The sequence below is a fragment of the Triplophysa rosa genome, linkage group LG19, assembly GCF_024868665.1.
Source record: "Triplophysa rosa linkage group LG19, Trosa_1v2, whole genome shotgun sequence".
In the NCBI taxonomy this organism is placed as follows: domain Eukaryota; kingdom Metazoa; phylum Chordata; class Actinopteri; order Cypriniformes; family Nemacheilidae; genus Triplophysa; species Triplophysa rosa.
This window is the reverse complement of record NC_079908.1, coordinates 12,366,853-12,392,995: the sequence shown is the minus strand read 5'-3', so window position 1 is coordinate 12,392,995 and position 26,143 is coordinate 12,366,853. Positions and strand designations below refer to the sequence as shown.

At 38.8% G+C, this 26,143-nt stretch overlaps 1 protein-coding gene across 11 annotated transcripts in view; it reads right to left on the bottom strand.

The window, feature by feature from the left end:
- Positions 1-24,752, bottom strand: part of ncam1a (neural cell adhesion molecule 1a) — a 208,237-nt gene extending 183,485 nt beyond the window's left edge. For 2 of the 11 annotated variants that reach the window (XM_057359865.1, XM_057359864.1), the window contains exon 1: positions 24,467-24,750. In XM_057359865.1, the coding sequence (XP_057215848.1) occupies positions 24,467-24,518 (52 nt within the window). In that variant the 5' untranslated portion in view covers positions 24,519-24,750. Of the gene's footprint in view, positions 1-24,466 lie in introns of all 11 variants that reach the window. The other 9 variants (XM_057359868.1, XM_057359867.1, XM_057359874.1 and 6 more) reach the window with 7 other exon arrangements.
- Between the last annotated feature and the right edge of the window lie 1,391 nt (positions 24,753-26,143).

Sequence of the window (26,143 nt, the reverse complement as noted above, 5' to 3'; positions counted from 1 at the left end):
AGATGAGTACAAAAATGAAAAAGGTAAATTAAGTGACATGTTTAGTTATATTTTATTATTTGTACTTCTTTTCAGTCACAGAGTTATTCAATTTAAGAGTTGTTTGGGAAAGAGAAGATTCTGTAATTTAATGCAGCTTGGAGAACTGCATTTAGGGAAATTTGGGGAAATTGTAATGTTCAATCATTTATTCAATGAAAATAAAAAAATGTGTATTGAAGAAAAGTTAATATGGTTTTATATACAGTATACTGTCAATTATAGTTAGTGGATAGAAAATCCGAATCGGCAAAAATCCAAATCGGCAGGTTTCACTTGTAATAAAATCGAAAATCGGAATCGGCAAAGAAAATTGCAATCGGTGCATCTCTAGTTACAAATGTTTAGCATTTTTTGCATGCAGTATTTGGGGCTCTTATGTATTAATTTCTGCATTGTGGGACCTAGTACACATGATTGAACAGTTTTGGATGTGCATAAATGGTTTTACCTGGAAAACTGAGCTCATAATAGACAGACAGGCAGACAGAACAACACAATGAATGGTTATTTTGTCTGAGTTGTATCCAGTTATATGCTTTATCAGTAAGGTAAAGATGTGTTTTGTTATAAGTAGCTATTTTCTATATAAATCTCCAAATTTGATTATTAATAATTATTCTTAATTCATTAAATAACCCCGACTAAAAAGTAATCAAGTAGTTTTTGAGAAGAGTAATTTTTACTTTTACTCAATTACTTTTTTAACACCAGTACTTTTACTTGTAATTGAGTACAATTTCAGCAATGTAACAGTACTTGTACTTAAGTACAAATTTCCAGTACTCTTTCCACCTCTGGTTTTGGTGTGTGTGTGCGTGTGGACCATATGCATAAAGAAAAGTATACATGCTTAAAGAGATAGTTCACCCAAAAAGGAACATACCCTTACCCTTTTGTCATTTCAAATCTGACTTTTTTCTGCAGAACACAAGAGAAGATATTTAAAAGTATATTGGCAACCAAACAACAGCGGTACCCATTCACTTCTATTGTATGGACACAAAACCAATGCAAGTCAATGGATACCGCCGTTATTCAGTTACCAACATTCTTCAAAATATATTCTTCTGTGTTCTGCAGAAGAAAGAAAGTCGTACAAGTTTGAAATGCCAAGAGGGTGAGAAAATGATGACAGATTTTTAATTTTGGGGTAACTTATCCCTTTATTTAACTCCGACTAATTCCTCTGCCATGGGAAAAAATCAAACGTGCAAAAACGAGTAACAGAAATCAAGACAACGAGATTAAGTTAGCTATCCAAACGTGCTGCAAAAATAAACCTTCAGAGTCTTCAGAGCATTCCAAAACGCAACTTAATCCCCTCAATCGTAACTGTGTGAGCACAGTCTCCCCCCATATACTGTACAATCACAAAGACCATAAACACCTGCCCACGATGAGTTCCACACCACAGACCACCAACTGCCACTTTCCTCTCATGTTACTCTCACTCGACTCATACAACCTCGCTAAAATAACGTCGCCAAGTGACGCCTTTGGAATATGGACTCTGCTTGCACAAGCCTCTACAAATATGCAAACCCATTCAACCGGGTGAGTAAGTCTGACCAGGCAACTAAATTCACACCTCGGGAAAGTAATCTGCATGGAGATGGCATCAAGTCAAGCGGCGTAAAATATACGACCTCTTTGAAGTCAATAACAGTGCTTTATTAGGGTAAGGATAATGAAAATTAAAAGCTGTATAAATTCAAAGAGGAAAACACAGTGTGTTGTACTACTGCAAAGTAGGGCTGGGCGATGTGACGATGTTATCGTATATCGCCGATGTCTCGCAAATATCAGGATGTCGATTACAACAGACAGATACCAGACGATAATTGATAATAATGGAAAATATGCGTTATAACATTATCATGCGATGTAGGCTTTAGCGTGAACGTTAATGTTCATATGCCCAGGCAGTCAGTAACAGTGACAGAATTTTGGAAACGCTGTTTTGTTCGGTCAGTTGAATGTGCTGCTGTTTTCTGCCGGTCGCTGCACAGACAGACCAAGAGAAAGACGAGCTGCGTCGGCAAAGCAAAACCTCACGCTCGTGGGGCTGTACCGTTGTTCGAATTGTCCTACCCTGTAAGGTTTTCCTACCGCAGGGCAAAACTTAATATAATCTAAACCACATCGAGAAAATAAACAGGTAGGATGATTTCACCATGCAAAATACCCTGTCAGATAGTCCTACTATCTTAAAATAAACACATAAAATAAATTTACAGCATAAATAACCTGTCATCTTATCCTACCAGCATAAAAGAAACATGTAGGATTAATTTACAGCGCAACAACCAATCCAATTGTACTATAGGTATTAAATAATATGTAGAATGATTTAACAACGAATCATATTCCCGTAGCAGTATAAAATAAACAGGTAGAATGATTTTATAGCGCAAAAAATGACGTAACATTGATGTGCGCATGCCTGGTAGGATAATCTGACGGGTAGGATGAAATTTCAGGACACCTGCAACATTTTTCTAGTCATAAAAACTATATGGTTTATCTACACGCTTAACCTGATGAAAGAAGTCACTGCAACAGTGGTTTGTGCGCATGGCAGGCCTGCGTGCGTGTTTGTTTGGCACTGTAGAATTTAAACAACAGGAATGGGGCTAAAGGGATAGTTCACCCAAAAATAAAAATTCTGTCATCACCTGCTCACTCTAATAGAGATTAAAACCTGAAAGTTTCCTCAGTGTAATGCAAATTGAGATTCTAGGAAGAATTGAAATGACTAAGACCCCCAATCGCTTTCATTGTATGGAAAAAAAGCAGCTTCCAATTTCTTTAAATTTCTCTTTACTTCTACAGAAAAAGAAAACTTTTCGGTTCAGAATGACATGAGAACATTTTTGGGTGCGCTATCCCTTTAGGAACGTTCTTTGATATAGATGCACAAAACACAGACTTGGAATTAGTAGTCCCACAAAAAAGAGATCTGCACTTAACTACATTTAGGAGAAGAAAACCATTACTGTAAGCCTCTATGGCGATGCACACAGTCTGTTTGTACATGGTAAACTCTCTCTGTGTTTTATCCTATTCACAGAATAAATAAATAATGTTCTGGATTATTTCTGCTCTCCAAGAGTTAAAAGTTAAACAGCCATGCTCCTTTGAACGGAGGCTAAACAGAGACTAATTCAAGACCATCATCTGGCAAACCCGGCGTGACTTCAAAGAACCAACTGGCTGCCATTTCCAGTCAGAGACTAACACAAACACCAGCGAGATAAGGGCCGTGAACAAAAGAATAGGAGATGGGGTGAGATAGAGAAGAGAGTACTATGGGGAAATCAAACTTCACAAGTTGCTTTGTATAGTTTTTTTCAACGGACAAATGTCACCTCTCAAAAACAAAGCATCCTAGGGCTTAAAAAGTAGCGAAAGCTAAAGCGAAAACAGCTAGTTACTTTCTGCTCCCTCGGCTTGGGTTCCATAACGAAAGCAATAGTGGCAGGAATTTGCGAGGACCACGCGAGAAACACCATCACACGCGTGTGGACTCCATTTTCAACACACCTTGATCCAAACACGGTTTGTTCATATCGACAACACAGAACTCTCATATGTGAGGTGGCATTTGCCCCTACTGTTTGTTTGTGAGATTAATATGTGTAATACACAATGAGGTTTATAATACCTGAAGAAAGCAATCCGATTTATTTATAGCCATCAATGGAGAAAACATCTGTCATCAGATTAATGTAGTTATGATATGGACTAACTCAAACTAACTTTGGTTATCCTGATTTACAATGAGCCAGAATAAGTGCTGATGACTCTGACGTTTCGTTTTCCAATTTCACCGTAATGAGGTTAAATCTCATCTGGAGCTCTAGCGTTTAATTTCGCCGCTCTGTTTCTGCTGCGAATGCTTCATCACATCGTCTAAAAGTGGAGTAGAGTCACGCTTGCTAATCTTGTGGGGTGGTAAGCGGTTTCACTCTAACCTTGACACATTTTCTTTTCCGCTATTTTAGGAAAGGAGCGAGAAGCTGGGACATAACCTGATGCAGCATGGCCCTCCTGGGAAAGATGACAAGATGAGAAAAGGGGGAAGGAAAGATAGAGAAGACAGCCACACCCGATACATATCACCCTTTGTTTGCACCTTGTGATTTAAATCAGCAGATGTTCAGATTTACTGGTACAAACAGATCAGCCAGATCTGTTCAGAAAACAAAATGGGTAAAAAAAAACGATTTAGCTAGAAAAATGGATTAGTCCAGAGAGAGGTTGCATTGAAAGTGTGTGGATGAACCACTTGACAATCATTTTATTTTTCATTCATCTGTCTTTTAAAGGGATAGTTCATCCAATAATGAAAATGATGTCATACTTTACTCACCCTCATGTCATTTCAAACCTATACGACTTTCTTACTGCAGAACACAAAATAAGATATTTTGAAGAATGTTGGTAACCGAACAAAGGCGGTACCCATTCACTTCTATTGTACACAACCAATGCAAGTAAATGGGTACCGCCATTGTTCGGTCACCAACATTCTTCAAAATATCTTCTTTTGAGTGAAATGACACTCTCTCTTTAAGGCCCGGTTTCACAGACACAGCTTAGTTTAAGCCAGGACTATGTCTTAGTTGAATTTAGATATTTATGTCGCTTTTATAAAAATGCCTTAGAAGAAAACATTACTGGTGTGCATCTCGAAACAAAGCAATGCCACAGATATATTTTATGACATTTCTGGGCAAGTTATATTCAGTTAAGACAGGTCACACATTGATTTTAGTCTGGGACTAGCCTTAAGCCTTGTCTGTAAAACCGGGCCTAAGTTTTATTGTCAAATACAGCAGATGTCAAGAACAGATATATTATTTTTTTATTCAGAATGATGATGGATACGATGACTGATAATAGAAATGTGTGTTGTTTTGTTTATAAACATTGCTTATCGTAAAATCTCCAGTTTATTACTGTGCACAAGTTCAATCGAACGGTAAATAAAAAAATATATACAGTTTTGCATTTTGTGTCCTGGCCCAAAAAGAGGATTTTCTGTAAAAAAAAAAAAAAAAGAGCTGATGATGTTCTTACAACTACCAAAATTGCTGATGGTATCATCATTTCACAATTTTCAGTACATGTCTACAGTTCAGGTAGTGTGACGTGGCATGTAATCGTATTGACATGAGTTGTATTACTGTAAATGTTTGAACAATTTGTATTTTCGCAAAAAACAAGAGACACATTCATCAGACAACATTTCGACCTTACATCTACAATTAATTACATAATCTACTGACCGCCCTAGTTTAAAGGGGTCATATGACACGGCTAAAACGAATATTATGGTTTGTTTTAGATGTAATGCAATGTGTATACACGATTTAAGGTTCAAAAACGCTGTATTTTCCACATACCGTGTATGTTGGTATCTCTTCTTTGCCCCGCCTCTCTGAAACGTGCAGATTTTTTACAAATCTCATCGCTCTGAAAAGCGAGGTGTGCTACGATTGGCCAGTTAACCAGTGCGTAGTGATTGGGCAAAACTGCAAGCGTGTGACGGAAATGTAACGCTTCTTACCATATTTAGAACATCAGGTTCCAAAGCAATTGTACTGACAGGTACACCACCTTACTTGCGTATACATTTGGGCGGTCTTAGTCAACTCATACCACGAACTGACGTAGATTTGTGAGGGTGTGGTTACACGAGGCGTTTCAGGCAGGTCTGGGTGAGAATTCGCTTTCAGATAGAATGCATCTTTTGTTCCGACACTTACATTTTTGCAATTTTACGTGTCTAATACAAGCATGGGCAACTAATAACACACCCAAGACACAGAAAAACACGTGTTCGCGCCATATGACCCCTTTCATTTCATCAGTCGTGTGGAATCTGTTGTTTTCTTGCCTCAGGAGATACCAGAGGCTGCAGTCGTACCAAAGCCAATACTGTATTTTGCTGTGGAACCACCCCGAGCCCTGATTCAATATTACCTTGACTGTATCACTCAATATGTTTCTCTTTCTTGCTTTCTCCCTCAGTTCTGTTGTTTTGTTCCTCTAAGACTCTTAGTAGAGAATGTGAAAAGGCTGCAACAGTAAAGTGGACATCAGAGAAGGAGATAAAGCCCGTGCTCAAAGTCTGAGGGCTGATTTTATCTTCTAATAACAGGTAGCGTGAGAAGCCATGGCAAACAAACCCACAGAGCAATGCCCCAGAGAGGGTTCCGTCCCTATGAGACAACTCCATGCACACTTAGAATGTGCAGCCCGCGCCAAGCAGTCTCTGTGCCGCCGTTGGGCTTTGTCACTTTCCCCAGGTGCTCCCAATAGCCAGACATCTTGGATTTGGTAGGGGACTTTTATTCTGATACAAACAACAACCACACTGAATTTGTTCAATTTTAAGATTGATGAAATCTCATTCAAAGTCAAAGACAAGATAGATTTGCATTTCTAATGCATTTAACATCCGTAATGTGGTATATTTTAGAGTTAATAAAAGATATTTTGTGTTTTCTAAAGAGTAAAAGGTAAGCGCATGAAAATCTACAGTCTACAAGATAATGCATTATTATTACAGTGTCAAAATCCAATGTTTTGTGTGCATGTCCTCCCGTTTTGCTCGTCTCATTATATCAAATGGCACCAAACAAATAAAGTGTTGCAGGTGACACTACCATACTGGAGCTCCCTATGGAGCAGTTGATGCAAATCTTACGAGGGAGGCACCCGCTAGTCTGGCGCCAGGCCATATGCCACACTCTCACCTGCCTCTATTCTAACCACACAGCTGTTCCTTCCTCTACCAAATCTCAGTGGAAGCCACACCCAACCCCAGCAGGGCTCTGTGTCTGTACAGCATCCCAAAGTCGCCAGTCTGAAAAAAACGATTCCTTATTCATCCACACATAGATCTGCGAGTCCTCTCCAGCCACTGGCAGAGAAGTACCTTCGTGTAGGGCTGTTGGCGCCAACCACCCGGTCCCTGGAGAATGTATTTCAAATGCTTATCTTTCATAACGCAGTTTGTTTTGTGGCCTGCTACAACACTGTGTCATGATGTGCAATGTTTTTTCATCAAGATGTGATGCATGTTAGTAAGATTGGTTGCGTTATGTTTTAAAGAGCTGAATTCTCCAATCAAATTTTATCTATAGCCTACATTGCATCTCCGGAGCACCAGGGATTTAAAGAGAAAAGTATTGATTTGCTTTTATTTCCGCTTGACCGTGATGAGTGTCTAACAGCTGCGTCCTTTGCCACTAAACACAATTCATGTTTTTAGAGGTTGCATGGAGTACATCGATCTAGAAAAGCCGAGCAGATATTCCTTTGCACCAATTTCTATATTACATAAATAATTATGTTAGTAAATGCGGTTTCAAGTCATTTTACAAACACAAAGGTGTGCCGTACAACAGCATCCTCTGCTTGACTTCAGTGAAGCAAGAATGCCTACATGGTTACTATAGTTACCCGAGTCACACCTACACATCAATATCCACACTCCCACACACATCCACACAAACACACGCATAACACTCCGATGATGTGACTACAGTAGCAAACAGATTATGAGCATCGCTTCATACTGGTAAGAAACCAGGAACACAAATACGCCTAATGGCACAGTTGAATAAAAAACAGCTGTGGACGCTCCTAAAAAAAGCTTTAAAACCTCCTGCCAACTCCTGTATAAAAGCAAATGGAGGTCAACGATTAATGAGGTTATTTGTGGTGAGAGCCCTGTACGCTCTGCAGTCCAGCCCTCTCCAAATCCATTAGCTGGACTGCTCTAATAACAGACTCCTATCTTTTATTGACAAAAAGCAACACATTTGTTTTTTTAGAAAAAAAACATAATCCACTTCTTATGCCTGATGTCACGCACCACCATATGTAGAAGGTTTACAGACATAGTCATTATACAGTGCATATATCAACTGTTTTCTATGGTCAGAAAAAATAACAGTTTAACAGATTTGATACCATATAAAGGCGACTAAATAAAGGAGAAAATGACATATTATATATATATATAGGTTAACTATTCCTTAATCTTTTTTCATCTTTGTGAAATCCTCGCAGTGATGAAGCAGTAATGTGACTATTCAAACACAGCTGCAAATATATCCGAGACCTCTCTCGCCCTTGCACACTTGCCTTTTATCCGCATGCCCTCTATTACAAAGAAATGCACAGCTGTCATTCCGTTGCCCAGAAACTTAATACCTATGCAGACACTGTCTCAATCTCGAAGCAGACGGGTGGTTTTGCCCATGAGGTCATGTTTTCCGCACACAAGACGGATTTCCCAGATGCATTCCCACCAGACAACCAAATCGACAACTTCGTCAGTCGCTAAACTTAATTTGGCTCCACAGAGGTCTTATAGATGAAATGCTGTCATGAATAATAGAGAAATAATGATCTTATCAGGAATGATACTGCAACCTAATAGCAGAACAGGCTCTCTAATGGGCCTAATGATGGCGGCAGAAAATTCAATGTTTGAGCCGTTTGACAATATTCAGTATCTGTATCTTAATATTTACTTCACTATATATAATAACACATTTCAGGTAGTAGCCTCAGAATATATAATTCTGAGGTATTAGGAATATATAATTCTAGGAATATTTTATCCTAATTAAAAAAAGTTGAGTGATATATAAAATATAATAATTTCAAATTGATTTATTGAAATGGAAACTCTGAACTAATTCACGGTAATGAATCAAACTGACCAACTTTAATTTCATTTTGGCCACTAAAGTTTAACTCAGACTTTTAAAACATCTGTCTTAAAGGAACGGTTCACCCAAACATTTTAATTCTGTCATCATTTACTCTCCCTCGAGTTATTCCAAATCTGTATAAATGTCTTTGTTCTGAAAGATATTTGGAAGAATGCTTGCAACCAAACAGTTCCTGGCCACCACTGACTACCATAGTAGGAAAATGTCTTTATAAATGTCTTTGTACTGTTGAACACAAAACAAGATATTTTGAAGACTGTCGAAAAAGCAAACAGTTCTGGGGCACTTTTGACTACCATTGTCACTTTTCCAATATGGTGGTCAATGGTGGCCAAGAGCTGTTTGGTTACAAGCATTCTTTCAAAAATCTTTCTCTTTGTACATCGGAACAAATCAATGTATAGAGATTTGTAACAACTCGAGGGTGAGTAAATGATGACAGAATTTTTATTTTTGGGTGAACTATCCCTTTAAGCATCTCATACTCACAGTTCGCTACACACGGAGCTATTACAAGACAAGTCCAATGACACGCTCTTAAGGAACCTTAATGACCAAATAAAAAGCACATTACCATCATCATATTCCTAATGTTACTTCATTTGATATCACCAGCAAAATGACCAAGAATATTAAGAATATTCATGTTTCATCTACTCTCCAATTCTTGCGATCTCAATCGTTTCCTTAGAGGCAGCAGTATATTTGGTAGCATCAATCAGTGGCATACCATGCATGAGTGCCCGGGTCAGTGTTTTATTCGACCCGAATTAATTTGCACTAACAAAATTCAACAAAAAGCTCTATTGTCAGTGGCAGGAAGTCAATTCTCCAAATGCTTGGCATTCCGTCTCATTTAATCCATCTTTGCTTGTCCCCATAACGTCTTACCGACTCCCGAAATCTGTCTCTAGAGAAATGCAAAGATATTAAACATTTATTTCAGATCCAGATTCCTCATGTGCTTGTTTATTGGGTTTAAAACTCATTACTGCAAAAATTGCGACTGTATTTGTCTACATCAGACACAGTTTTCAAGTCGGACATCCCAGAGGTGCACAAGATTGTTGGGAAGGAAACTAATTAACGTTTTTCCACATCTTGGCCACAATACTGTCCAGAGACTGTCTCTCCCAATAACAGTAATGAGAGGGAGAGATCTGGAGAACCGCGATGAGCTTTATTTATACAAAAGACGAAGCTCTGCACTCCGCCCTCTGGAAAACCAGACATGTTCTATTCTGACTGCGAGCTCTGTGTTTCCAAGCCTCTCCTCTTTGTTTCGTTGGCTGCCTGCTGTGATGCTCATTAGGATCCACAAACAATAGGAGCAGCTCTTCTAATGAGAGGCCTTCAAATTGCCAGCCCATGGGAAGCCGGCCGCACCGAGGCTGGTTTGATCGACTCGGCAGAAGATCTTCCAGAAACGTTTGCTCACTGCTCAGGGATGCCACAGCTTGATGTTGTTTGCGGATGATTCTGGTTAGAACCTGCAGATCTGATCGAATGATTAATGAAGGTTACACACAGCCTGGAGGTGGGGAATAGAGTCGGCTCAAAGCAAATCATTTTGAAAGTTTTACTGCTGGGGCAACACAGCTGTTGCATTTCTAAGACACCGAAGTGAGCTTTGGTAAGACTATGTCATATCATTGACATTTTAAAGGTTACACGATCCTTTATTTAGAAAGAGACAAATATTCCCAAATCTAATTACAAGAGGTAACGCAATTTAAACAGTAGAAGAGAAAATTGGAGCCATCACAGTAATAGTTCACCCCACAATGAACATTCCTTTTTAATTATTTATCTATAATGAAATTTTGAACATATACACCAGGAACACTGAATCTTTAAATCACTGAATTAGTTTTCACTGAAAAAATCCTCTTTTCTTCTATAGAGATGCTCTCAAATCAAATGTGGTTTATTAGATGTTTTGCATCAGGTTTAACAGCAACAATAAACAATTTAATTCACATGAGAAATAATGACATCCAACCCACATATTTCAAATGAGGGCAAGCGCAATGGGATTTTTCTTTAAATCAAAGTCATGCCAGGGCTTTAGAAGCCCTAGAACATATTGTATGAGTCACATATACAAAACTCTAAAAAATGCTGAGTTATTTTCAACCCAGCATTGGGTCAAAAAGAGACAAACCCGATCGTTTGGTTAAATGAAACCAGAAAACGTTTATATTTGACTCAATAATGTGTTAAAACAACCCAGCATCCTGGAATCCAGCCTCCAAACGCAAACTTAAATCCCAATGCTGGGTTGAAACACAGCATTTTTTAAAGAGTGTGCTCTTAGGGAAAGAGATGTTTCACACTTCTTCAGAAAACGTCATTAAAAACTGCGAATGGATTTGGAACAACAAAGGGTGAGAAAATAATGACAGAATTTCATTTTTGACTGAACTCTTTCTTTGAAATTCTGTGAATGCTGGAGTACCAGGGTTAAAGACAAGCTCACATATTTGAATGGGTTACATTTTAGTCTATGCATCTGAGTGAAGGCCTTGTTTATACAACTCAGGAAGGTTAAAATTAAAGTCGTTTTCCTCTCACCAGCATGCTGCACAGAAAGCAAACGACACCAAACGAACAGTTCCTACACCATCGACACAACCTGCATTTCACCCACTCCAAACCATCTGTCCTAGCCAGAGACAGACAAACAAATGAGGAGCCCTCCAAGCCATAAAGATCAACAATCACCATCTCCAGCCTTTAAAGCAATCTGCTGCAGTCATTGATGTTGCACTAAACGCTTTTCAATCTTCATAGATTTTCCCACCTGGACTAAGTAAAGAAAAAAGACACAATAGAAGCAACTGATTTCTGTGCACTGTCTAAGATAGGGCTTGTCTTCATGTGGAAGGAAAACATTTCAAATATCTATTTTATAAAGAGATATGTTTCTCAAATATCAGTTTTAGCCTTAAAGTAAGAGCCGGAGACCTACTGACACCTGACATTTGAAAGGCTGAAACGTGAAAGAGAAGGATAACTAGGAGAATTTGATTTTAAAAGTAAAAAATGGTTTGAGGAAATGATGTGGATTGGTTTGTCTGCTGAGGTATCTGACAGATAAATCAAAGTCCTCATTGGAATAGGAGGGGTTGGGGTGGACTGAGGAGGACAAACTGTTGTCTGATTATTTGGCTAGAAAAAAAATACTAAAATGATGCTGCAACAAATCAAACAAAACAAAACAAAACTCACTGGTCCCTTTTTGATATGTTTGTAAATATTAGAAACTGAATTTGAATCATCATTGTTTTTCATAACTGAACATTGCTGTGATTTCCAAAAACTCTAGTACTGATGCCAGACTACCCATTTGCTGTAAAAAAAATCAATTATTTGATTTAGTACAATAACACTCTAAATTTTTAAAAATGTTTTTCTTTTTAAAGGTGTAGTCTGTAACTTTTACGTCTTTATCACCATCTCTGTATTACATATAACATAACATCATATGTGTTGAAGTCAACTGGACATTTCGAATGTCATTATAAATCATTTTTATATACAGTTTACCATTGTAAATCAGGGTATGTTATTCCTCAACAACTGATTTGTGTCTATTTATAACCCAAAAAACTTCTGGACTGCAGCTTTAAAGTACCAAAGAAAAACCTAAAAAACCTTTAAAAAGATTGAAACATCGACTTCTCAGTGAGTTCGAACTTCTACCCAAGCTACGAATGTTTATCAGTTATCTCTGGCTTCTCCTTTGTTCTTAAAACCCAAACAGATGTTCAGACCCAGAGCTTAGTGCCGGTGATCTCACAGATGCCCCTTCAGCTCCCGTAACTCACAGGATATGTGCGTGAATAAAGGCCCTGCTTATGAAAACATTTTTTCGAAATACATAATCCACAGCAATATTGCCATACCCAGCGAAAGTAATTTCATACCCCTGTGATCAAGAAGAGTGAGAAAAACATGTTGAGAGACAATCTAAATCCCTAACCTTTGCCGACCAAAGCATTGTGGTCCTGCTGAATGAAAGAAAGCGAATAGTATTTTTGTTTTGTATCACTTAAACATCTAAACCACCTGGAAAAGAAAGACTTTTAAAGGATCTCGTCTCCCAGCAGACCACGGTTCTGCATCCCATCAAAACAAGAAGACACCGAAAGGGACGCATGAATAAAACACTCTGCTTGGGTGTTTTTAGCCCAAGGCCAAGAGTAATAGGCTGAATGTTATGAACGGCAGGCAGATGCATCAAGACCATCACCTTGGTCTTTTCTGGGAAATAAATATATTTTAAACATTTTAAAACAGCAACCGTTGTTGGAGTGGGCTTGCTTCTTTTTCTTATATTTAAGCATATGTACAGTATTTTACTGTATTGGAGAGGTAAAAGTTGTAACCCTACACACTTAACAAAACAGTTTTTTGTCAGTAGCATAATAGAGTGCCGTAGGGATGACATATTTTTAGAGCCCAACTCGAAAGCTAGCACCTCACTGGTTCCCTCGACCAAAAGCCTATGCCTTTTTCCCATAGACTTGATTCCCAAGATCGCAAATAAAAGCTCTGTGATTAACAAAGGTTTATGTTACTATCACGTTTAGGGAATCAAGATAATCTTTACAAATGAACACAACATTTATTATTTTTGAAGTTTAAATACAATCACCAGAAATGAAAAGCTACCGTAATATGAACCTATAAACAGACTACACCACTGGAACCGGAAGTGCTAAAATGCTAACTCGCTTCTGAGTTTTGCATACAAAAATACATCATCCCTGCGATTCTCTATAATACTTTTCAAAGTTTCCCCAACGTTTTGGTTTGGTCGTGACTCAGGTGAAAGAAAAGATGGATGGCAAAAACGACGAAAGCACAGAAAAAGCAATCAAAGGTAAGGAGGCAATCAGAGAGGCAACATCAGACTCTCCATATTCAACTGGATTGCCTACTTTGGGAACAATTGATTATGTCAACAACCACAAGGCTTTTTGCTGGAAAACGGGTGGGGGAAATAAATTACAGTACACAACAAACTAAGCTCTGAGACCCTTTCTAAGATAAGCATGCAGCAAATCAAAAGTGGAGGTCATGTTCTGTATTTAAAACCTGAGAATTGAGAAATGATTATTCTACCAAATTAATTAAATTAATAAACTAAATTAATAGCGTATTGAGTGAGCCTATTAAATTGAAGTGTTCAGATTTTAAACAGAGCTGAGAGGGCACTGCCTTGTCCTCCTTAAGAAAACTGGCATGCCTACATAGGCAGCAACGCAAAGGATCACGCTTGCCAATGAACTGACCACGATTCAAAAGATGCTTGGCAGTAACTGTTTGTCCTGGAGATATTGTCCTTTGTTGCATGCCCGAGAGACAAGACTTTTCCCTTCCCCATGTGGACTCAGCAGTTTCACTATCATTTTTGCTCATTATCTCCCTGCTTATGAGGGGCAAGATGCAGACGCGCCTAGTTTAAATAACGCAAATGTCGGTCAGTAATGAGAGATTTCAATAATCCACGCTTTACGTTTTTGCACTGAATGATGGTGAAACATATGCCTCAGGGTTGTTAAATCTTGGCTGCTTAAATTAGGATCAGGTTCCTCTGAACAGATTACATCAGGGCCTGTGGTTAAATCACATTTGATAAACAGAAGGAGACATACAAGTGAACCCGTACATACTATACTACATTATATTTATAGATTTCAAACGGAAATTAAGACCAAAGTGTGTTAAAATATTCATATTGCATTGCTTTGTTTGTACTTCAAGCAATGCAACTAACTTAAAGCAGCACACTTTGTATTTTCTTGAGTAGTTTGTGGCCCCCAACCTTTTGTCTTCTCTTGGGTTATTATTCTTTAAATTTAGGCCAGTGCTGGCAAGGCTTCCAGAATATTCTTTTGGGGCAAAATATTAACTCACAGGCAACTTATTTCCTACTGGTGTTAAACGGTGCAATATAGAACCGAATGTCTTATAAAGTGTTTTATCATTCAAACAAAAACCAGAAAATCAGCTGTCTAGACAAGCAAGTCTCTTCTTCTCTACGCTGTCGAGGAAAGGAAAGTGACCTCACGTACTAATTGCCATTAAGTTAAGCCAGTAAAATGTAATTTAATGTCAAGGACCGGAATCAATTTTTTTCAGTGAGCCGCTGATCTGTACTGTGCTCACACATGCTTTGCAGCATAATATGAGCCGGTAGCGTGTTTGTTTGTCAACACCATTACACAAGCACTGTTTGCAGATAGCACATGACAGCATTTCTAGAAAGAGAGGAAGTTAACGTAAAGTAATACATATGCTATTATGCCACAATCAGGCAACGTTTTGAGTTGCTGTCATGCCGTAAAATGGGTTGCCGTCCCAAATTGTCTTTTAAAGGTGGGCTTTTTGCATTCATTTGGCATGATGAAATTAGCATAACACGTCTCCCTCAGTTTATTGTGACATTGCTAAAATCACTGACTTTGATTTTGAAGAATTTGAATGGATGAAGCTGTGAAAACAGTCATGTAATTATTCTGCTGGCTGCCGGCGGAGGAAAACTGTAACCTTGTAAAACGGCCTCGGATTGCTACTGTTTGAACATGGTGTAGTGAGGAACTCAGAGTATGTGGAGACTTTGTTTTGGTGGTTTTAAGCGGAAATCTACTCTGAATTCTTTGAAATGGGGTAATAAAGTTTAATCTTGACTGCCTGAGGACTGCATTATCAGAATTTTTGTTAAGATCACACAAGCACATGTACTGCAAGAAAGGACATATCTGAGGTTCAGTGAATTTCATGTTTTATATTAATAATTGAATTTTGCAAGGCTGAAAAAGACGTACAGTGGTACATTCAAGCACTGTAGGCTATGCTATCAAACTGTTGGATGATGTCACTGTTACAAATTACATCAACAGATGAGTCATACAGTGGGATTAGGGGACATATAAGCAGCACCCTAAGGGTGAAGCATGCATTCATTGCGCTACTAACAGCATCAAGCAGAATTACAATCTGTTCGTTTGAAAAACGAAAAAAAATCAACAAAGCCGTAAGTTTTGTACCTGTTTGTCTGAACAACAGCAGACAGAACTGGAAAATCTGGTGCTGCCAGTGGCACAAAAATGATACACTTCACCTCCCGGAAAAGCAAAGTTGTGTTTCTGCTTTAAACGTGGAGGGTGTAAAACATCAATGTTTACACTTTACGAAGCTGCCGACTTCAGGAGGCCCTTCTGCTTGAATTAGGAGAAATCCTTTCAGAGATGGGCTGCAGGGGTCGGGGGGGTGGCTTTTCAGCATGACAAAACCAACCCTATTTCCCTCCTTATTCTTTTTTTCCCTCCAACACTCAACAGGACGCCTTCGAAGCTTACACAATGCAAATCAGTCTGAGCCCTCTTTCACAGAGTGATTAATATGCATAGACAGCCCATCCTTATCAAACACCACATGGAAAAACAACTGGAGAACGCTTGGGCCGATTGGATTTCAGTCGGTTCGCACGAATCAAATTATTACATTTTTACAAGCCGAGAGTCACGGCGTGAGGAGTACAGCATGAAAGCATTAAAATGGCTTTTTATTTGAAAAAAAGTCTAAAAATCTTACAGCATGGGGGCAAATCTTTCTACCAGATTCCTTTCAGCTCTGATCAGATGCTGTTATTTTCTTTGGCCCCAGGCTTAGTAAAGCAATACTATTATAAAAGTTATTCTATAAGGTCAATGCAGTAACAGAAGGAATCTGTATTTCTTCACAGAGATGAGAGAGGTTTAGATGTGGACCCATTACCAACAGGGATAAAATATCTTTTAACAAGAATTCATTCTTATAAGGCATAATAAATTCTCTTGAGAAGATGGTGGAGAGTCTGTCATTAATTTATATCCGTACAGAAGACATGTCCTTGAGCTGAAATCAGTTGATTTAATTGTGGCTCATCTGAGGAAATTATCCTTGTAAAAAAAATTGACTTTACTTGAAATACTGAGACCTTTCATAAATGTTAAATTCAGATTTGAGAATAAAGCTTCAAACGCTCGATACGCAAAATATAAATAACACACATAATCTGAACTAATATAACAACACTTGGCTTAACTGTAACTTGGCCCAAAGTACAGACAGCAGCAATTTTACTCTCTCGCAGTATTTTTGTAGCAGCTTTGAACTTGCCACAGAAGGAAGGTTCCAGATGTTCACCATCCTGTAATAGTCTATTTATTTTCCTTCAACAGTTAATTAATCTTATACTTTACCCGCCTCATTGAGGTCAGGGAGACGTACAATATTTAAAACCCACAGAAGTTCTATTATTTCTCTTTATAGTTCTTCAGAGGGTGACTTTAAAGACACCCTTCTACGTTCAACGCAGCCTGAATAAATCCAGTTAATGTGATGTGTGGGACAGCTGCATGTCAACATACATGACATGTCAACATGATACAACAGCATGAACCTCTAAACTACAAGAATAACAGTGAGACAGAAACAAAGAGTGGAGGGAAGAGCAGAGAGGGTGAGATAGACAGTGTGTGTGTGTCAGAGAGAGAGAGAGAGAGAGAGAGAGAGAGAGAGAGAGAGAGAGAGAGAGAGAGAGAATGACAGATGCAGGTGTTTCTTACCGTTACACCTCAACAACAAATTATTTAAACCCCCAGCTGCGCTAAACATTGTAACTGTATATAACAATAAACTGAATGTCAACAATGAATAAAATCATAAACGTAATACATCATTAAAAAACTGACTTAAACTGGAAAACATGTGCGTTAATGAGACAAAAGTATATGAGGGAGGAGATTTGAAGGAATATAATCCAGTACCTCAAAGATGACGTATTTTTGTAGGCTAATCCGGAAGTAAGCGCCGCGCTGGTTCTCTTGACCGGAAGCCTATGCATTTTTCGCATAGACTTTTGGAAGATAGCAAAAAATAAACTCTGTGATTAACAAAGGTTTATGATGTTTACACGTTTTGTCTATCAAGATAATCTTTACAAATAAACACCACATTTGTTACTTTTAAAGATGAAATACAGCAGAAGTAAAAAGCTAACACGATGCTATAAACAGACTGGACTCGCTCGATATCAACGTCACCACCACCAAGCCTCCGACAACTCTTTCAAACTTTATAAAAAATGTGTTCCCTGGTAAGTAATTACTCTGTGAATGAATCCGCATCTACGTTTTAAGAGATTTGTGCCCATGTTGCATTATTTGTGAGCTTTATATGCGCGACGACGTCTAACGTCCCCGCCAAAGGAAGTAGTCACTTTATCAACTTGTTAGCAACCACAGTTTTTAAGACACAATAAGGCTTTAAAAATCACAAGCGGGTTATAATTTGTATGTTTTATATCATAGAATAAAACGTGAAAATATTTAGAGGTTTTGTTTACTGAACTTATTTCGGGCCCATTGAAAAAACCAATAGGCTGTGTTCAAAATCGTCCACCATACCCTCATTCACTATTCCCTACATTAGATCACTAATATAGTCCACTTTAAGGAGCGGGTGAAAACGAGTGAGTAAATTCAAACACTGAAAATGCTGCGGGCACCATCTTCTGCCGAGACGCGGGAATTCATTCACCGCGAGCATCACAAAAGATAGCTAGCAGCTAGCCGTGAGTGTACATCGGTTGTACACTCGTTATTATGATGCATCATGTGATTGAATGAGTGCAGTCAATAATGTCCATTGTCCACTATGAATTCGGACACCACTAAAAACTTTTTCGGACACAGCCATAGGGCCCTATCATACACTCGGCGTTATGCGGCGCAAGGTGCGGTGCAAGTGTTTTTGCTAGTTTCAGCCCGACGCAGTTCTCATTTTCCCATCCTGAATCTCGTTGTTTAAATAGCAAATGCATTTGCGCCCATGGTGCACATTTGTGCTGGTCTATAAAAGAGGTGTGTTCTAGGCGGGTGCACAGCGCTTATACATTCTGCTTATTACATACAGAGGGATGCTGCATTTAAATGCATTTAAAAATAAATGGACTACAATGTAAAAGATTATTATTGTGTGCATAAAGATAAAAAAATCCGGCTTGTCCTGTAGATGGTCTGCTCGTGCGCTTTAACCTCACGCACGAGCAGATGAATTTCTTCTCTGGAGAAGTGTCACACCCATGATTCATTGAGAGTAGTGATGGGAATTATGATTCATTTGAGTGATTCGTTCTTTTTCAGTTCGTTCACCAAAATGATTCGTTCACTGATTCGTTCAGTGACCATTTCTATAATACGCCAGCAGGTGGCGAAAAAGAGTTGTGTTATCTCAACGTACGTATAAACTGATTACAGGCTTTATTAAAATGTGTCTCTGATCTACTCATTAAATAAATAAAATAAGTCTAAATAAGTGGTTCAGATGACCAACGCACAAGGTTTTTCTGCATAATTAAAAAGTTAATTGTTTGGTCATTTACACATTCATAAATCTGGGATTATGTTAAACGTAAAGTTTATGTATTTTAAATAAACAAGCGTGCAAAGTAGCCTACCTGTAACTGCGCTTTGCATCCGCTTTCTGCTGATTGCTGAATGAGACTCACATGCTAAATGACCGACCTACAGTGTACTGTACACTCTCGTTCAATTCGTTCATTTCGTTCACGAACGAGAATCAGCGGGTCCTTTCGTTCACTTACGAACGAGATGACTGAGCGTTCATTTCGATCATGAACGAGAATCAGCGGGTCTCGTTCAGACTCAAACACAGGCTCGTTCAGTGAAGGGCGTATTCGTTCAGTACATTCAACCAATCATATGCTTTGTCAAAGCTCACTCTCGAACGCCATTGGCTCGTGCTTTAGACACTCTTTTAAGCCAAGAAGCTCTGTGCTCGAGGGAGAGATTTCAGTGAACGAGAAATATGAGTCATTGCATTTCGTGAACGAGAACGATTCGTTCACTTAAAAGATTCGTTCAAAATGAACGATTCGTTCACGAACGAAACATCACTAATTGAGAGAATATATATATATAGTATGAGTGGGAGTAGTATGAATATAGGGCTGCAACAACTAGTCGATAAAATCGATAATAATCCATAATGAAAATAGTTGTCAACGAATTTCATTATCGATTAGTTGGTCTGTGACGTCACTTGCGAGCTGCGCAGTTATAAATCAAAAGCGTCTTCTTCCCTTTTAAAATTACAATTTTAGACGTGTCTCCGTGCAGCATGAGGATTGCAGTTTTAAAGTCAGACGTGTCTCTCCGTGCAGCCCGAGCTGCGCTGTTTTTAAGTCAGATGTGTCTCTCAGTGCATGCGTCTCTCCGTGAGGCACAAGTTGCGCAGTTTTAAAGTCAAACGTGTCTCTCCATGCAGCGCAAGGTGCGCATTTTTAAAGTCGAACTTGTCTCTCCATGTGGTACAAGTTGCACAGTTTTTAAGTCAGACATGTTTGGCATGCAGCTCTTCAAGCCGCGCAGTTTTAAAATTTAAAGGGGAGAGGTCTTTTAAATGACAATGTTTAAAGATTATATTAGTAAAACCCAATTTGTGGCTAAAAACTCTGATTTGGGGGTTTATTTGGTTCAGAGGTGGGAAGTAACGAAGTACATTTATTTGTACTGCACTTAAGTACATTTTTTGAGTATCTGTACTATACTTAAGTATGTTTTTTTCTAAGTAGGCCTACTTTTTAATGTTTCACTACATTTGAATGACAAATATCTCACTTTTCATGCCACAAAAAAATAATGATTTCCTTGGCCAACTGTCCCCTCCCTCCCACATTTGGGAGAGACTATTGTCAGCTGCTTCTAATATGACACACCTGAATCAACTCATCAGCCTTGGTGTGTTTATTAGGGAGTCATCCACAACATTTTGGGAGAAGGTTAATGAGTTCAGTTGTGTATACTTTTTCCATTTCTGATATAGTTATAAGCAAAAGATCTAATTAGACTTTTTATCCGATTCATCGATTAATCGAAAAAATAATATCTTTTCATTATCAAATTAATCGTTAGTTGCAGCCCTATATGAATATATTTTGGACATACTTCATCAGCCATGTTTTATGGTCATGTGACCCGTATGCTCTTTGACCTATGACGTATTAACAACATCCTACACGTGAGCGTTGATAAAAGCATGATTTAGTCACGAGAAATTCATTTATTGGCACTTACATTAGAAACGGAAGTCCGCCTTGATGTTTTCCACAATATTTATTTGATTTACTTTTGAAATTTGACTGTTGCTCAGCCCCCGTGGCATCATGGGATAGATAAGTGTCCATCCGATCCACACTCACGAATCTCGACAGAAGTAGTAGGCCAACCAGGTATTTCTCGCCTACTGTTCTTTGCATACTGAGGTTTCGGACATACTATTCATGACTCATACTCATTTTCGCCTACTATATAGTATGGAAGTAGGCAGAGCCAATTCTTCCTAAAGGCAAACTACGCACGTTGCGTAGGGCCCCTGCACCACCAGGGGGCCTCCTTGAGTACCGAATCCAAAACACTATAATGTAAACAAAACGTAGTTTTGATCTCTAAGATCTCAAAACTCCAGACTTTTGATAACACCTAGAATAACTAAATCCACCAAAGGGGGTAGAGCTTTCTCATACGTAGCACCTAAACTCTGGAATAGCCTCCCCGATACTATTCGAGGGTCAGACACACTCTCCCAATTTAAATCTAGATTAAAGACACATCTTTTCAGCCAAGCATTCACTTAACACATAGCTAATGAACAGCAGCTATGCTAATTATTCTCTTTCTGCCCTCGCCTCGGGATGCCCATCCCGAGGTAGGGAGAGATTCCGCCAGACCCAGATGAACGTCATATGCCCATCCCCAACTAGAGATTACGCCAGCTACATCGGAAAATCCCGTGCCATCCTCCTGCGAGAGCCTGCGGACTGACTGACCATCCCAGCTCCATCCAAGACAATTCCATCACCACCCAAGAAAAAGGCGACCATCTGACCGGCCCAGCTCAGACAATTCCATCCCCAACCGAGAGCAAAGAAGGACTACTTGTCACATTAATGCTAAATTTACAATACTTGGTATTTAATGCTAAACTTACATCACATGACAGCAGTTTGAAGTTATAGCTGCACTCAGTGACTTTGATTGGAGGTTGCTGGGTGGGTGTTTGTAGGGAGTGGGGGGGCTTGTTGGTTGTGGTTCGGGGCGTTTCATTTGTTGGGACTGTGTGGGTCTGGTCTGGTTGGTCTTGTTTTGTGGTCGATGTCGGACAACAGAGGAATAAAGTTAATTATGCCATTACTATTTTTCCCTGGTTGTTCCTCTGTTGTCTGTTGTTGATCGCGGAATGGGACCGGGTTGGACCTGCACGGTTTCGGCGAATGGGGCTTCCTGTGTCGTGGCTCGTGGGCTCTCCCTGTTCTTCGTGGACGTTTGCTCGGTGGCTTTGGTCGGGTTCACTGAGTGCAGCTATGACACGTCAGAGGAGATCTGGCCCTCCCGGCTGAGCCTGGTTTCTCCCGAGGGTTTTTTTTCTCCATTATTCATCATTGGAGTTTGTGTTCCTCGCCACAGCAGTGCAGTGTTGGCTTGCTCACCGGGAGACTGCATTTATTTATTTATTCATTTATTTATTAGATATTATTTATTATAATGATCTTGCTTGGTCTATAAACACCATGCACTGTGCTGTGTTTTACCTTTCTGTGTTTTTCTTATTTGCTCCTGTAAAGCTGCTTTGGAACAATGCACATTGTGAAAAGCGCTATATAAATAAAATTGAATTGAATTGAATTCAACTTTCTGCCTTCGGAGTGTTCCGTTACAAACTTTACAGGAATCATTTGGAAATTTCCTTTTTAATACTTAATTTATTTAATTACTGTGACATAGGCTACTCAGACATTATGCTGTGCGCGCAGGTGATGACATGCACATAATGTGATGATGCGTCTTACATATGGCTTCAAAACGAAGCTATCCGTATGTAGCGGGGAAAAAACGGCAACAACGTGAAGCAAAAGAACAAGAACTAGAAGGCATGTGTTTTTGTACTATTTTAAGTCTTATTTAGTTTTGTCAACTTACGCAAGTACATATTTACAAAACAGTTGGTTCGACTGGACGTTCGAAAGTCAAGAAATTAGGGACCGTCTCCAAAGTTACATACACATTAATATTCTAACTTCAATAGCATTACAGGTAATGACTTAGTCACAAAACCAGCTGTACAATGTTCAAGTGAGTCTCAGCTATAATGCACACCACTGTATTTCGTTTGCCCATGATAATATGTCATTTTTGTGTCATCACATTTAGAGAATAATTGATATGTTTTGTTTTCGAATGCTTAGCTTTCTTGAGTAAACTATATTTATCATGTTTTATTTTTGTTAATCACTCATTTGATTAGTAAAAAGCTAGATGGTTCCAGAGCCATGTGTTACTTTAGGTAAAGGAATATTTACATGTGAATCAAAATGTGATTTTAATTAACTTAATTGTTCTTACTGTCAGTGTAAGGTTTTCTGTCTTTCAGTTTTAATTTGTTTAAGTGTGTTAATTGATTTATCATTTTATATCTTATAGTTTACAGTTATGCTCATCTAATTTTAACTATTATGACAAGGGCCCCTAACAAAGGTTTGCATAGGGCCCCCAGACGTCTAGGATCGGCACTGGAAGTAGGCAATTTCGGACGCAGCCGTCATCTCTGAGCCTCCCTATTAATTCCCGCCCAAGTCTCCGCCTCTGATTGGCTGGAAATGATCGTCCACGCGCTCGAATAAAGCAATGAAACATTATTATCCTAAACACTCGCAGACCGATCGCTAAACTCATACATTCAACTTTTAAATAGCTTTCCAGGTTCAAATTCAGTTCAGTGCTCATAAGAAGACGGGACATTCATTCATAAATGCATTAGAAGTTTAACTTTAGTCTTCAAAGGCACAGCAATAAACTCATTGCAGGATAATGCAGAGATGTTCCCCAGCCGCTCAACACGCGAGTGCTCAGTCACCGCGACCTGCGTTTCAGCACCACCGCTCTACTATCCACTATACGATTAAACCAACAGAGGGCTAAAAAAATAGAAAAATAAACTTCGCCGGCTTATTGTGGCGGCTTAGATGGTGATATGTTTACACAACGCACCAGATGGTTGTTTTCTCCCAAGACAAATCTCCAAGGAGCGAATGCGCATGCAATAATGTCCATAACAGTTACAACCATACGAACAACACGATTTCGCTGGTGTAATTGCAAATAGGTTTGAATGTGCCTAAATTTTATTGAGCAACACTAAACGTAAGAAAAACATTACACTGAGACGTGAGGTTAAACATAATTCCCCAGCGAAATGAGATTTTAACCGGGCGCCAGTTTGAGAACAAAACATTTGTGCCAGTTTGGCTGGGATCACAATCACACAGTTCGGTTTATTTAACGTATACGCGATGCAAATACAGACTACTAAACAAGACTAGTCTCGCTGACTATATCAACGTGGTGTATCACAATATTCATCGCTCACATCCTCATCTTTATGTCCCTTAACTGCTCCTGTCTCCCGTGCCGTGGATGCAAGGCACCAGGACAACGGGGAAAACAGGGATGCGAGAAGGAAACATTACAACACCTCACAACTAACAGAACTACGTCTTCATTTATAAAACAAATAACGAAGCATTTACATCTTACCTGCATAACCACAGAAAAGCAATGTCCAAATGAGATCCCTTATTTGAAGCATCTTCTAAAGGTATGCTCCGTGTAGAATAGATCAGAGAGTTTTTGGCAGAAGAGTTCAGTTAATATCTAAATAACTACGTCGCTTTGTCCCTATTTTCAGGTTGCTGTGATATCAGCATGAATTGGTCCTTAGCCGCAGACAGAGAATGCGCTCTGAGCAGCACAGCGAAAGAGTGACAAGGGCCGCAGCACTCACAACACGAATTAATCCGCCGGTGCAAATGTATTCACGTCTCACTCGAGGGGGCTCTGGATGCACGAGCATAAACTAGTGCGCACACTTTTCTAAATGAGGTGGTGGTGGTGGTGCTGCTGCTGCAAATGAGAAACAGCAGGTGGTGCGCTCGGAAAATCCCGTCCTGGACTACTAAAATGACTCAGATTAGGACTTCTCAAACTCACAATTACTGGCACGGCTGGTTTTGTTTCCTCTAGTCTCTAGACTCAGATCCACAAACGTTCAACTGACAGCACTATTTTAATCCCTTAGCCTAAAATTACTGTATTGTGTTAACCATCTGCAAAGATACATCAAACACAATGCAACTCCAAAGAATGAGCAGTAGGTTACATATGTAAACAAATACAATTTATTGCATCAAGCACTATTGTGGATATATTGTCTATAAATATTATATATGTAAGTTTCGTCAGCCTTATAAATTAACATTTTTAACAGTATTATCGAAACGTAAACACAACCCAGTAATTGATTCGCTAGACGGTTCGAACGATTTAGTAAACATTTGTTTGTTTGATCAGATATGTACCTCTCCACAATTGCCGACATGTTTGCGTGACGTCATACACTCGCGTTCCTGCACACTTGAACTAGTCGGATTAAAAGCGTACACTACGTAAATAATGAAATACTACTTTTATTATCTAAAATTGCTGGTTTTATTTACGCAGGTTTTATGAAAATTAAATAATACATTCAAATAGGAATTAGAATTGAGGGTATTAACAAAATATGCTCTATGGTTGGTTAAAGCTCCATGGGAGTCCCCTCGAGCACTCCGGTAAAAGCCACTGTATTCATTTGTAACTTTTAATAAGAGATTCTTCCATTTAATCAGTTTAATTTAAAGAAAACAAATGACCAAAATAATTTATTCGTTTAAATTGACCATGTTACACAAAATTGTGTGAATTGTTTTGAGAATAGAAAGCACATCCAACAGTAGGCTTTATTTAATTATTTAATTACCAATTGACATTTGGAGGGTGAGTATTATTGCAATCACTTCTTACAAAAACTTTTTTCAAAACCAGGTTCAGTGAATAATAAGGGCTTAGTCCAGACCTTGCATTTAAAGCTATACCCTTTCATATTTAAATATTATATACTTTAATATGATGAAATGTTACATCTGGAAGTGAACAGCTAAACTATTACGCTAAACTAAACCCCTGACTGTTTTAGCCATAAGGTTTGAAAATTGAAAGTTGGTCCCTCCAGGCTTCTGAGTCAGATGTAGCTAAAGTGTATTCTGGTTTTAAACGTAAGCGTAAACTTTTACATTAAAGGTATCATATGGCGCAAACACATGTTTTTCTGTGTCTTTGGTGTGTTATAAGTTGCCCATGCATGTATTAGAAACGTAAAATTGCAAAAATTAAAGT